The 13,059-nt window shown below is 38.1% G+C and overlaps 1 protein-coding gene across 1 annotated transcript in view; it reads left to right on the forward strand.

Annotated features, from left to right (window-relative positions):
* Positions 1–13,059, forward strand: part of ADAMTSL3 (ADAMTS like 3) — a 368,604-nt gene that overhangs the window by 151,903 nt on the left and 203,642 nt on the right. Inside the window, 1 exon segment of the mRNA XM_033852218.2 lies at positions 11,725–11,851. Within this exon segment, the coding sequence (XP_033708109.2) occupies positions 11,725–11,851 (127 nt within the window).

Below are 13,059 nucleotides of genomic sequence, written 5' to 3' on the forward strand. Positions count from 1 at the left end.
TTATTTATCACCTATATATCTTCTTTGATGTGGTGTCTGTTCAGGTCTTTTGCCCATTTTTTAATTGGGTTGCTTATTTTCTTACTGTTTAGAGTGATTTATATATTTTGGATAACCGTCCTTTATCAGATGTGTCTTTTGCAAATATTGTCCCCCAGTGTGACTCGTCTTCTTGTTCTCTTGACAGTGTCTTTTACAGACCAGAGGCTTTTGATTTGATTTGATTTTCATTTAGTTTTTTAAGATTTTTTTTTGATGTGGACCACTTTTAAAGTCTTTATTGAATTTGTTACAGTATTACTTCTGTTTCACGTTTGGGTTTTTGGCTGCGAGGCGTGTGAGGTCTTAGCTCCCCAAACCCGTGGGGATCGAACCCGCACCCCCTGCATTGGAAGGCGAAGTCTTAACCACTGGACCACCAGGGAAGTCCTGAGGCTTTTGATTTTAATGAAGTCCAGCTTATCAGTAATTTCTTCCAGTGATCATGCTTTTGGTGTCATAGCTAAAAAGTCATCACCATAGCCAAGGTCACCTAGGTTTTCTTCTAGGTTACCTTCTAGGAGTTTTATAGTTTTGTGTTTTACATTTAGGTCTGTGATCCATTTTGAGCTAGTTTTTGTGAAGGATGTAAGTCTGTGTCTAGATTCATTTTTCTGCATGTGGATGTGCAGTTGTTCTAGCACCATTCATTGAAGAGACTATTTTTCCCATTGTATTGCCTTTGCTCCTTTGTCAAAGATCATTTGATTGTATTCATGTCAGTTGATTTCTGTGCTCTCTATTCCGTTCCATTGACCTTTTTGTCTACTCTTTTTCCAATACCATACCATCTTGATTACTTTGGCTTTATTCATAAGCCTTGAAGTTGGGCAGTGTTAGTCCTCTGACACTGTTCTTCTCCTTCAGTATTGTGTTGACTGTTCTGGGTCTTTTCCCTCTTTATGTAAACTTTAGAATCAGTTTGTTAATATCCACAAAATAACTTTGTGGAATCAAGTTGGAAAGAGCTAACATCTTGATAATATTGAATCTTCCTATCCACAAAAAAGGAATATCTCTCCATTTATTTAGTTCTTCTCAATGTTTTCCACCTGCTGGATCTATCCTCTTTCTGATAGAGGGGTGTTGAAGTCTCCAACTATAATAGTGGATTCATCTACTTTTCCTTGCAGTTCTGTAGGTTTTTGCCTCGTGTGTTTTGGCATTCCATTGTTAGGCATATGCACATTAAGAATGTTATGTTTTCTTGGAGTATTGACACCTTTATCATTACATAAATGCCCTTGATAACTCCCCTTGCTCTGAAGTCTGCTCTGTCTGAAATTAATATACCTACCCCTGCTTTATTTTTATTAATGTTAGCATACTGTGTCTTTCTCCATCCCTTTACTTTTAATTTATAGATGCTTTTATATTTAAAGTGGGTTTCCTCAGACAACAGATAGTTGGATCTTGTTCTGTGATCTACTATGACATTCTCTGTCTTTTTAATTGGTACATTTAGACTCACTGCCATACCCCAGTACCCTGACAATGTCTGGCCCCATCAAAGGTCCTCACTTAAAAACTGGTTGAATAAATGAGTCTTATCTACTCGCAGATGCAGAGGCTTTTCATAACTCTTGGTCGTTCTTTCATTTCTCTCTCAGCCTCCAATCCTGAATTTTCTAGTTCAAGCTTGATACCCATTCTGGGAGATTCCGCAAATTCCTCCAATACACCGTCGGAATTCCTCCAATCCCCACCCCTTCTCAAATGAACTAGTATTGTTCTTCCCAGATCCACTGGTTATTCTTACTGCTATTTCTATTCATTTCTGCTTATGACACCACAATTCTCAGTGTTACCTTCCTGAATTCATATTGTAGTCACCGAGTGTATTTGCTTGCATGTCCTCTATCCCGGTACCTCTATCAAATCTCTCACATTTTACTCTTCTTTCCTCTCTCACTTTCACCTTTCTACCCCAAGACTAAACTAGTCAGTCTCCCTTGGTAGCCTAACCAGTCTCTCTTCCTTTCTTTCCTACTCTTAAACCATCTTATTTGATGTTTGCTGTTGCTTAATCTTCCCTAAGGTCAGAGTTTACTACTTCATTTTTCTATCTCATATGCTGTCAATGGTTTCCCTTTGTAACCACCAGTTAACTTTTGAGCTCTTCCACTAAATGATAATAATAGCTATTATTTGTCAGTGGAATTATGCTTTTTTGTTTTACAAGTTTTTTGACAATGAGTGTGTATTGCTTTTATAATGAAAAATAATTGTTACCGACAAACAGTTTAATCTGGGCTAAGGAAGAGCAATGTGATCAAGGTAATGTTTTGACACCGAGGTTTTGAAAAGTTGAGTAGAAGTTACATATATCAAGATGAGGAAGAGAATCCCAAGCACAAGGAATAGCGCTGGTGAAGAGATGTGATAGTAGGTGTGTTTAAACATCTTTGACTCATTCTGTAGAGCTGAGGTGAAAAATACCTGTGGGATAATGCTTGAAATTGAGGCAACAGATGTAGGTGGAAACCAATCATGAACTTATTCTGATAGTTGTAAGAGGAGAGGAAACATTGAAGAATTTTATAAGAAATAGCTGAGTTGGGATTGTTTTTAGAAAGATCACTCAAGTGGCAATGTGGCAGATTATTTGGGGAAGACAGGGTTGGAGCAGATAATAATAGGTCAAGTTGGGATAACAAGGGCTTAAAGTAAGGTGGAGGTAGGGTGACTGAAGAAGGGGAGACAAATTCTACAGATTAAAGAAGCAGATCTTTTAGGGCTGGATGTTTGATTGGATGTGGGAAAAAAAGAGAGAGAGAAGTTGAGAATGATGTCTGGATTTCTGACATAATAACTAAGTAGATGATGAAGCCCTTCACCAAGACAGAAAATACTGAGTGAGGACCAAGTATGTGGGGAGAAGATGATGAGCCTGCTGTACCTGTGGATATCCAAGTTGACACATGAATCTAGAGCTTAGGAGAGAATTCTAGATGGGGAATATAGATCTGGGGGTCGTCCCATGGTTAAAGCTAATGTATGTCCTTAGGGACTGAGTGAGAAGGGCAGATTCCCAAGGACAGAGTTCTGGCCCCATCATTTCAGGGGCAAGCACTGGAAGAGGTACACATGATGGAGACTACACAAAACAGTCTTCTGTTTAATAGAAAACTGGGAAAAAACAAGATATGGGTGGGTGAGTGTTTAAGAAGGAAGTTCGCAGTGCCAAATACTTCAGAGAAGTCAAGAGGGAAAAGAACTGAAATATGCCTGCTTCATTTCGACCAAGACCTCAGCTTAAGCAGTCTCAGTGACATGGTTGGAGTGAACACTGCCTGGTGCAGGATGTAGTAGTTTCCTGTGACTGCTTACTGTCTCTGAGCCTTGGTCTCTTCAGTCTGTATAAAGGAGATGTTACTCTCCTTATAGGCCCTATTTTAAATTTATTCTTTCATTAATCAACTATACTCCAATATAAAATAAAAAGTTAAAAAAAAAGAAATGGTATGGATATTGACTCTTTATCTTATGAGGTGTGGAGGTCTCAAGAACCTGTTACATTGATAATTACAGAATTGCCTGGAAAAATAAAACGTATTCTCAAATAAGAAGGATAATCTGAACAGATGAAAAGATACCCATAGAGTACAGTTCATCATCCTTATTACCAAACTGTTGATGGTCTAATATTGCCCAGTTTTGCTGAACATGTAAACCCAGCTCATCACTGAGACACTGTCGTGCGGCCTTTCCTTTAAGGCTCTCAATGCAGCAGGAAGGGTCTGAGGACAAGAGAGGCAGACATGAACTAAAGGTACCACTGGAAGAAAGTAATTTTTTTTGAATCATGCTGAAAACTCACGTGTAGCTTGTAAACCATTAAACAAAGTTATGATAAATACAGACACAAAAATCCTCAACAAAATACTAGCAAACTAGAATCCAACAACACATTAGAAGGATCATACATCATGATCAAGTGGAATTTATCCCAGGGATGCAAGGATTCTTCAATATACACAAATCAATCAGTGTGATACACCATATTAACAAACTGAAGAATAAAAACCAAACAATCATCTCAGTAGATGCAGAAAAAGCTTTTGACAAAATTCAACACCCATTTATGATAAAAACTCTCCAGAAAGGGGGCATAGAGGGAACCTACCTCGACATAATAAAGGCCATATACAACACACCCACAGCAAACATCATTCTCAATGGTGAAAAACTGAAACCATGGCTTCCCTGGTGGTGCAGTGGTTGAGAGTCCGCCTGCCGATGCAGGGGATGCGGGTTCGTGCCCCGGTCTGGGAAGATCCCACATGCCGCGGAGCGGCTGGGCCCATGAGCCATGGCCGCGGAGCCTGCGCATCTGGAGCCTGTGCTCCGCAACGGGAGAGGTCACAACAGTGAGAGGCCTGCGTACCGCAAAAAAAAAAACAAACAAAAAAAAACCTGAAACCATTTCCTCTAAGATCAGGAACAAGACAAGGATGTCCACTCTAGCCACTCTCATTCAACATAGTTTTAGAAGTCCTAGCCATGGCGATCACAGAAGAAAAAGAAATAAAAGGAATGGAAATTGGAAAAGAAGAAGTAAAACAGTCACTGTTTGCAGATGACATGATATTATACATAGAAAATCCTAAAGTTTCCACCAGAAAACTACTAGAACTAATCAATGAATTTGGTAAAGTTGCAGGATACAAAATTAATGCACAGAAATCTCTTGCATTCCTAAACACTAATGATGAAAAATATGCAAGAGAAATTAAGGAAACAATCCCATTTGCCATTGCAATAAAAGAATAAAATACCTAGAAATAAACCTACCTAAGAAGGCAAAAGACCTGTACTCAGAAAACTATAAGACACTGATGAAAGAAATCAAAGTTGACACAAACAGATGGAAAGATATACCATGTTCTTGGATTGGAAGAATCAATATTGTGAAAATGAGTATACTGCCCAAAGCAATGTACAGGTTCAATCCCTGTCAAATTACCAATGGCACTTTTCACAGAACTAGAACAAAAAATCTTAAAATTTGTATGGAGACACAGAAGATCCCGAACAGCCAAAGCAGTCTTGAGGAAAAAAAAAAAAAAAAAGGAGCTGGGAGAATCAGGCTCCCTGACTTCAGACTATACTACAAAGCTACAGTAATCAAGACAGTATGGTACTGGTACAAAAACAGAAAGATAGATCAATGGAACAGGATAGAAAGCCCAGAGATAAACCCACCCACATACGGTCAACTAATCTATGACAAAGGAGGCAAGAATGTACAATGCAGAAAAGACAGTCTGTTCAATAAGTGGTGATGAGTAAATTGGACAGCTACATGTAAAAGAATGAAATTAGAATTCTCCCTAACACCATACACAAAAATAAACTCAAAATGGATTAAAGGCCTAAATGTAAGACTGGACACTATAAAACTTAGAAGAAAACATTGGAAGAACACTCTATGACATAAATCACAGCAAGATCTTTTTTGGTCCACCTCCTAGAGTAATGGAAATAAAAACAAAAATAAATAAATGGGACCTAATGAAACTTCAAAGCTTTTGTACAGCAAAGGAAACCATAAAAAAGATGAAAAGACAACCCTCAGACTGGGAGAAAATATTTGCAAACAAAGCAACTGACAAAGGATTAATCTCCAAAATATACAAACAGCTTATGCAGCTCATATCAGAAAAACAAACAACCCAATCAAAAAATGGGCGGAAGACCTCAATAGATATTTCTCCAAAGAAGACATACAGATGGCCAAGAGGCACCTGAAAAGATGCTCAACATCACTAATTATTAGAGAAATGCAAATCAAAACTACAGTGAAGTATCACCTCACCCCAGTCAGAAAGGCCATCATCAAATAATCTACAAACAATAAATGCTGGAGAGGGTGTGGAGAAAAGGGAACTCTCTTGCACTGTTGGTGGGAATGTAAATTGATACAGCCACTACGGAGAACAGTATGGAGGTTCCTTAAAAAACTAAAAGTAGAATTATCATATGACCCAGCAATCCCACTACTGGGCAAATACCCAGAGAAAACCATAATTCAAAAAGGCACATGCTCCCCAATGTTCATTGCAGCACTATTTACAATAGCCAGGTCATGGAAGCAACCTAAAGGCCCACTGACAGCCGAATGATGTGGTACATATATACAATGTGGTACATATATACAATGGAATATTATGCACCCATAAACAGGAAGAAAATTGGGTCATTTGTAGAGACGTGGATGGACCTAGAGACTGTCATACAGAGTGAAGTAAGTCAGAAAGAGAAAAACAAATATCGTATATTAAGGCATATATGTGGAATCTAGAAAAATGGTACAGATGAACCTGTTTGCAAGGCAGAAACAGAGACACAGATATAGAGAACAAATATATGGACACCAAGGGGGGAAATGGGGGTGGGATGAATTGGGAGTTTGGGATTGACATATATACACTAATATGTATAAAATAAATAACTAATGAGAATGAGCTGTATAGCACAGGGAACTCTACTTCACTTCGCTGTATAGTAGAAACTAACCCAACATTGTAAAGCAACTACACCCCAACTGAAAAAAAATAATGTATTGAGCAAACAAAAAAAAAAAAAAAAAAGAAAGAGTTGATTTTGCTATTAAGGACAAATGTAAATAGATGGTTTTATAGTGTTTTTTTAATTTATAAGGCAGCATGAAAATAAGTACAACTAGTTTATGTGATACATTTAAAAAACATTAACGTTCATTAAAAAAAAACAAATTCGTTCTTTCATGAACAATATTTCAGGAGCCCAGCAGAACCACTGTCACCAGGAGCCCTGTAGGCTACACTGGTTCTCTTTCCCTGGTTTCTCCTTGTGGGCACTGACCAGAGCTCCCTCTTATTTGTCTGAAGTGCATAGTTTGCTCCAGTAGTTTCCAGGGTTTGAAGGGGATTGCAGGATAAAGTTGGTTTTCAGTGCCGAATTAGTTCCTTTAAAATATGTGCTTCCTATCATGTTTCTGTTGAGTCTCATGAGTAAGTGGATTCTTTGGGCAGTCATAGGTGATACCTCTCTGAAAGCTGAGTGATCGTCTGGCAAAGGCTCTTCAGGTCAAAAGAATTGCATGCCCTTCTTCAAAAGTGACTCAGACGCTTCTAAGTTGAATTCAGTATCTTTCCTTCCACAGGACAATGTTCACATAAATTCCCTTTCCCATACAATGTGGCTGTGGCTGTCCACAGCCATTAGGATGGGAGAAAGTAAACTGTGTGATTCTCTCTGATTGCCTTAGGATCAGTGAACTGAGCCCTGATGTTCACTTGACAGAGACTACAAATAATCTTTGCAAGTGTGTTTACAGTTTGCTCATTTACATGACCCTGTCACTGTGCTCCTGGGAAGAACCTACTGTGACTCTGAGCACAGCAGACAGCATGAGACAACTATACACACTGAATGAAATTTGCTTCTGCTTTGGAGGTCTGATTTTTATCAGAAACAGGACCTGGTTGGAACCAGATCTGCAGAACAAGTCTGATTTATCATTCACATTTATTGAATTCCTTGACAACTGTGTGAATGAAGAAATCACTTTGTATTTCTAGTAAAAAGAATAGCATCTAACACTTACTGGGTGCTTACAAGGTGTCAGGCATTGTCTAAGCACTTTACTGTGTTAGCTCATCGTACACTATGAAGCTGGGATAGTCATTATCCCCACTCTGTCTATAAGGAAACTGGAATTTGAAGAGGCTAAGTCATTTGCCCGGACGGCACAGCTAGAAAATGGTAGAGCTGGAATTTGAACCCAGGAAACCGAATTCCAAAATGTTTTCTTAGCCATGGCGCTATACTGATGATATTTGTACATTTTGTATTGCTACAAATATAGCCAAATTTTCTAACTGGAAGTAAGATGTGATTCTAGTAGACAGCAGTCAGCACGATAGGTGAGTGATGCTTAGACGGTTTAGTATAGAGGCTGAAACTCAAATATCTACCCTCCACTCTGGAAGAAAACTGCTCAAGTCTAGTCATAGTGAGTGATGAGGGCTGTCATGAGCTGGAGAATACATATCTGCTCATTAATATGCTCAAGGGGGCAACCGTGTATAAACATGTCAGAGTTTTCATTTGTCAACAGGAGCCAGAAATCTGGGTTTTAATGTGAAATGGCCAGTTTCAAGCAACCCTTTGATGTTAATGGCCCTGCTCTATCCATTAATAGTTAAATAGTACTCTAGTATAATACAGGCTAGGTTTTTCCTTCAGTAACCAACAACCCCTAAAGCTCTGTGGCTTCAAACAATTAAAGGTGACTTTTAGCTCACGCTACTTGGCCAACGTGGGTCAGCAGGAGTCTTTGCTCTTGAACGTCTCAGAGACCCAGACTGAGGGAGGCTTTATTGGAACACGTTTTGCATAATAACTACAGCAGTGAGAAGGGGAATGTGTGACTCACACACTGACCCTTGAAGCTTCTTACAGAAGTGACATAGACACTTAGACGCATATTTCATTGGCTAAAGGCAGTCAATGACTACACTTAATTTCTAAGGGGGTGGGGAAGTGCAGTCCTCCATGGGCTGGAGAAGCTAAATATTTATGAATATTCCTAATGATTACCATAGCTCCATATCCTCTGATTTTTCAGGCAGGAATGTTAGAATTTTTTGTAAGGTAGAATCCAGTTTTCAGAGATCTCAAGCAGAAGTTGACTCAAAAAATTCTTTGCTTCTTGAAGGATTATATTTGACTGAGCTGGAAAATTCATGTTTTGCTTCATATGGAGTAACGACCCTTATTTAAACACTGACTTCTATGAGCTGATTAAGAAATCATATGCCAGTACTATGAAATAATCCTTAGCTGAAGTGATGATTTATAGATGTGTATTTATTCCCCAAAGCACTGCTCATATATCTTAAATTTTTGTTTATATTATCCCCTATCTTGTATAACTTGTCTCATTAACTACACCATAGAATATAAATCTTGTCTTACTAATTTATACTCTGTAGTGCCTGGCTCTATAGAAATTGGTTGTATATGGATGTTAATAAATTTTATTGCTATGTTTATCGATTAGTGGTTTTTAAATCATTACAACTAGAGATCTTGACTTCAGGAAAAGTCACAGAAGTTGAAAATACTTGAGGCAATTCTTAGAAAGTTGCTCAGTGTTCATTATGATGTGAAGTGAGAGTGAAAATTCGGTAGTCCCTCAAATTCAAGGGCAGTTCTGGCTTATACCCTATGAATCACAAGGCAACGAGACCTTCTTTTCAGATATTATTTTTCTGTGATGTTTTCACATGCTTATTTTTGGCTGTAATATTTGGATGAACTCTAGCTTTAAAAATTATGAAATAAATGTCAGTGCTCAGGGGGGTATTCGATTGCCCAGGGTCTTGCAAGTCTCTAAACACTCTTCAAAACAAACCCATCCTAGCTCCTAAACCCACACCCTTCCTGGATGACCAGATAAAGGGTGATTCTCATTCTTATGAAATGCAAAGTGCTCAGGGACACAGATGTGTGAGGACAGAGCTTGGCCGAGGAACAGTGTTTCTATAATTTGATGGTAGAATTACTACCCCTTGAGAAAGTTGCATGAACACAAGTTACTCACTGATTGAATCTCAACCACGCAAGTGTGTTTCCCAAATCAATCACTCTTAAGTTATTCCACATGTACTTGTAAATATTAACATAATGGCCTATGTACCTGGGTTCATTGTTGTCCATCTGCTGATACTAAAGGTGAGGAAGGTATAGCATAGTGTTAGGATTCTGCTGTCAGATGAACTGGGTTTTAAAACAATACACTAGCTGTGTAATGTAGGAAAGTCATATAACCTCAGTGACCCTCGGATGCCTTATTTGTAAAATAGAGATAGAAGGTATCAGAAGGTTGCTATGAAGATTAAATGAAATAATGTGTATAACATACTTGGCATAATGCCAGGTACGTGGTAAGCATTCAATAAAAATCAGCTATTATTATGAATATTTTACTATTATCTTTATAAAAATCATATAATCAGGATGAAAGGGTCTCAAAGGATTCAGCTGCTCATCAAATAATTTAATCCCCTCTCCAATTTTCCTGCCAAAAAGTCTCCTACCTAGCCCATGGTTGAATATTTATTGTTGGATAACTCTGACTTTAAAAACTTTCTCATATTGAACTAAATTATGCCTAAACCTGTAGCTTTCACCGTTTGAAAATACACAGAACAAATGTAAACCCTTTCTTCATGACAGCCCTTTGTGAATTTGAAAATATCTCTAATCATAGGCTTTTCCTTAAACTTCCTTGGAACTTTTCCTACCTCTCCCTGAAACTTTCATTTGATCTTTTTCCTTCCCTTCAGCACCAGCATTTTGGAAAGAATAGTCTATAGATGTGGTTCCAACTTCGTCCTGTTTTATATTCTCTTCAACACCTTGGATACAAAATCTGATCCAGCAGTTCTCCAAACCAAAGCATAGGGGCTCAACCCAGCAGTCAAAACAAAATGAAAAACAGAGAGAGATTAAAGGGGCTCTCTTTTGATGAGCCCTTTGAGTATTCTAATCACTGTACTAAGAGTTTCACATATATTTTCTCATTTCATTCTTAGTAGACCCTACGTGGAGTATGTATTATTGTCCCTATTTTACTCTTGAGGAAAATGAGTCTCCTAGAGTTTCAGTTGTTCAACATCCTGCAGCTTGAAAGGGGTGGTAGGACAGGGCAGGTTTTGTAAGTGGGCTGTTTGCCTCTGAGGTCTCTGCACTTACACACCAGGCATATAAATACAAATAAAGTTGAATGTGTATGCAGAGGTAGAGATAAACTAGCTCATCAGTTAATATTATTGGGCGCACATCATGTAAAAGACATATTTGTAAAATAAAAAGAAATATAAGACATAGCCCTTTTTCTCATACAAGGAAGCTCACAGTCTAGCAAATACACACACACATCTCACAAAAGCAGTAATTCACAAGAGACTGAAGGATATCAGTATAAGCATATTCTATGAGATAGCTCTCTCATTAATTCCTTCCTTATATTTTAAAAATTGTTTATAAAAGTTTTTATAAAGATTGTATATATACACACACACACATATATCTATAATGACATACAGGTAGAGATAGGTATAGGTATAGATAATGATAAACAGAAGGAAATGCAAAGATACAAATACAGAATATAGAGAGATATGGATATATCGTCAGTATTAAGATACAGGTATAGATTGAGATTAAAAACAGAAAAAAAAATTAAAATAAAACTATGGACCAGAAGGATATACATCAACTTCAGAATAGTGGTCATTTGGGGGAAGAAATGAGAGAATAGGACTAGGGTAGGGATAGAAAGAGAGGGAAGGGGTGGGGAAAGAGGAGAGAGGAAATATCTGTAATGTTCCATTCATTTTATGTACATAAAATATCTGAATAAAATTATAAATAAAACAGTAAGAGTGGGAGTGTCAAGGGACAGTCTCAAGTCTTTTTTAATTCTTTGGCCTTTGGAGAAGAATCATATAAATGACAGGGTACTGTCAAGCTTTATATATTATATCTTTTAAAAAGTATATCCTCATAAAAGAGAGCCAACTCACACATTTAAGAAGGATAACACCATAAATACGGTTTCTGACATACAGAAGGTCTCACATCCCCGTATCTCTACCCGCTCCTGACCGCCGTGCTTCTGTCTGTCTGCAGGCAGTGGGCTGCGACCGACAACTGGGGAGCAACGCCAAGGAAGACAACTGTGGCGTCTGTGCTGGTGACGGCGCCACCTGCAGGCTGGTGCGGGGACAATCAAAGTCACACGTTTCTCCTGAAAAAAGTAGGTTTTAAACCCGATACGATGTTACCATAAAACGTGCTTTAGACCGTCTGATACTAGAATAACATTTTCCCAATGCTAAGCTTTTTCGTTGGAAAGAACTTTTGACCCGTGTTCTAAAAGACAAATTTCTTCCAAAAAGGGTAGTATATCAAATTTTTATTCCCATTACCTCTTTTTTTAAGATTTTTTTTGATATGGACCATTTTTAAAGTCTTCATTGACTTTGTTACAGTATTGCTTCTGTTTTATGTTTCGGTCTTTTGGCCAGGAGGCATGTGAGATCTTAGCTCCCTCACCAGGGATCGAACCCACACCTCCTGCATTGGAAGGGGAAGTCTTAACTACTGGACTGCCAGGGAAGTCCCTATTCCAGTTACCTCTTCTAAGACTACCTGTTTCTTTGAACATATGCCAATACAGAGTATAACTATTTTTTTTTAATTTGCTGATTTTTAAGGTAAACTGAGTCATTGTTTTTTTTGCCCCCTTCTGATTGCTAACAAGGTAGAAAATACCATCATGCATGTTTTGCCCATTTATACTTCTTCAGGTTTCAATTAGCTGCTGAAGTCATTTACTCTTTTTCCTATTTGGATGGTGATCTTTTCCTCACTTGTATCATGAATATATACTATTTGTTTGTCTGTTGTACCTATTTCTAATGTTCTCTCTTTGTCATTTGACTTTCAATATTGTTTGTGTTTGTAGAATCAGTAGTTTCTAAGTTCTACATATTCAGACTTTTCCATCTTTTAAGTTCAATAATATCTGATTTAAATTGTTTTTAAAAAATTTGGGGGTCAGTCAACTTTTTCTGTAAAGGGTCAGAGAGTAAATATTTTAGGGCTTTTCAGCCCGTATGGTTTCTGTCTCAACTACTCAACACTGTGCTGTTGCCAGGCAAAAGCAGCCACAGACAACCCGTGAACCAATGGGCACAGCTGTGTTCCAATAAAACTTTATTTACAAAAACTAGCCTGCAGGCTGAATTTGACCCTCAGGTTGTAGTTTGCTGACCCTTGCCTTAAAGGGAAAAAATTGTACATGTGCGCCTTCTGCCAGTGCTTTCTTTTGTGTGTTCCTACTTTTAGTTTTTTATAAATTTATAAATTTATTTATTTATTTTTGGCTGTGTTGGGTCTTTGTTGCTGTGCACGGGCTTTCTCTAGTTGTGGTGAGCGGGGGCTACTCTTCGTTGTGGTGCG

This window comes from Tursiops truncatus, chromosome 2 (genome assembly GCF_011762595.2).
Source record: "Tursiops truncatus isolate mTurTru1 chromosome 2, mTurTru1.mat.Y, whole genome shotgun sequence".
Taxonomy (NCBI): domain Eukaryota; kingdom Metazoa; phylum Chordata; class Mammalia; order Artiodactyla; family Delphinidae; genus Tursiops; species Tursiops truncatus.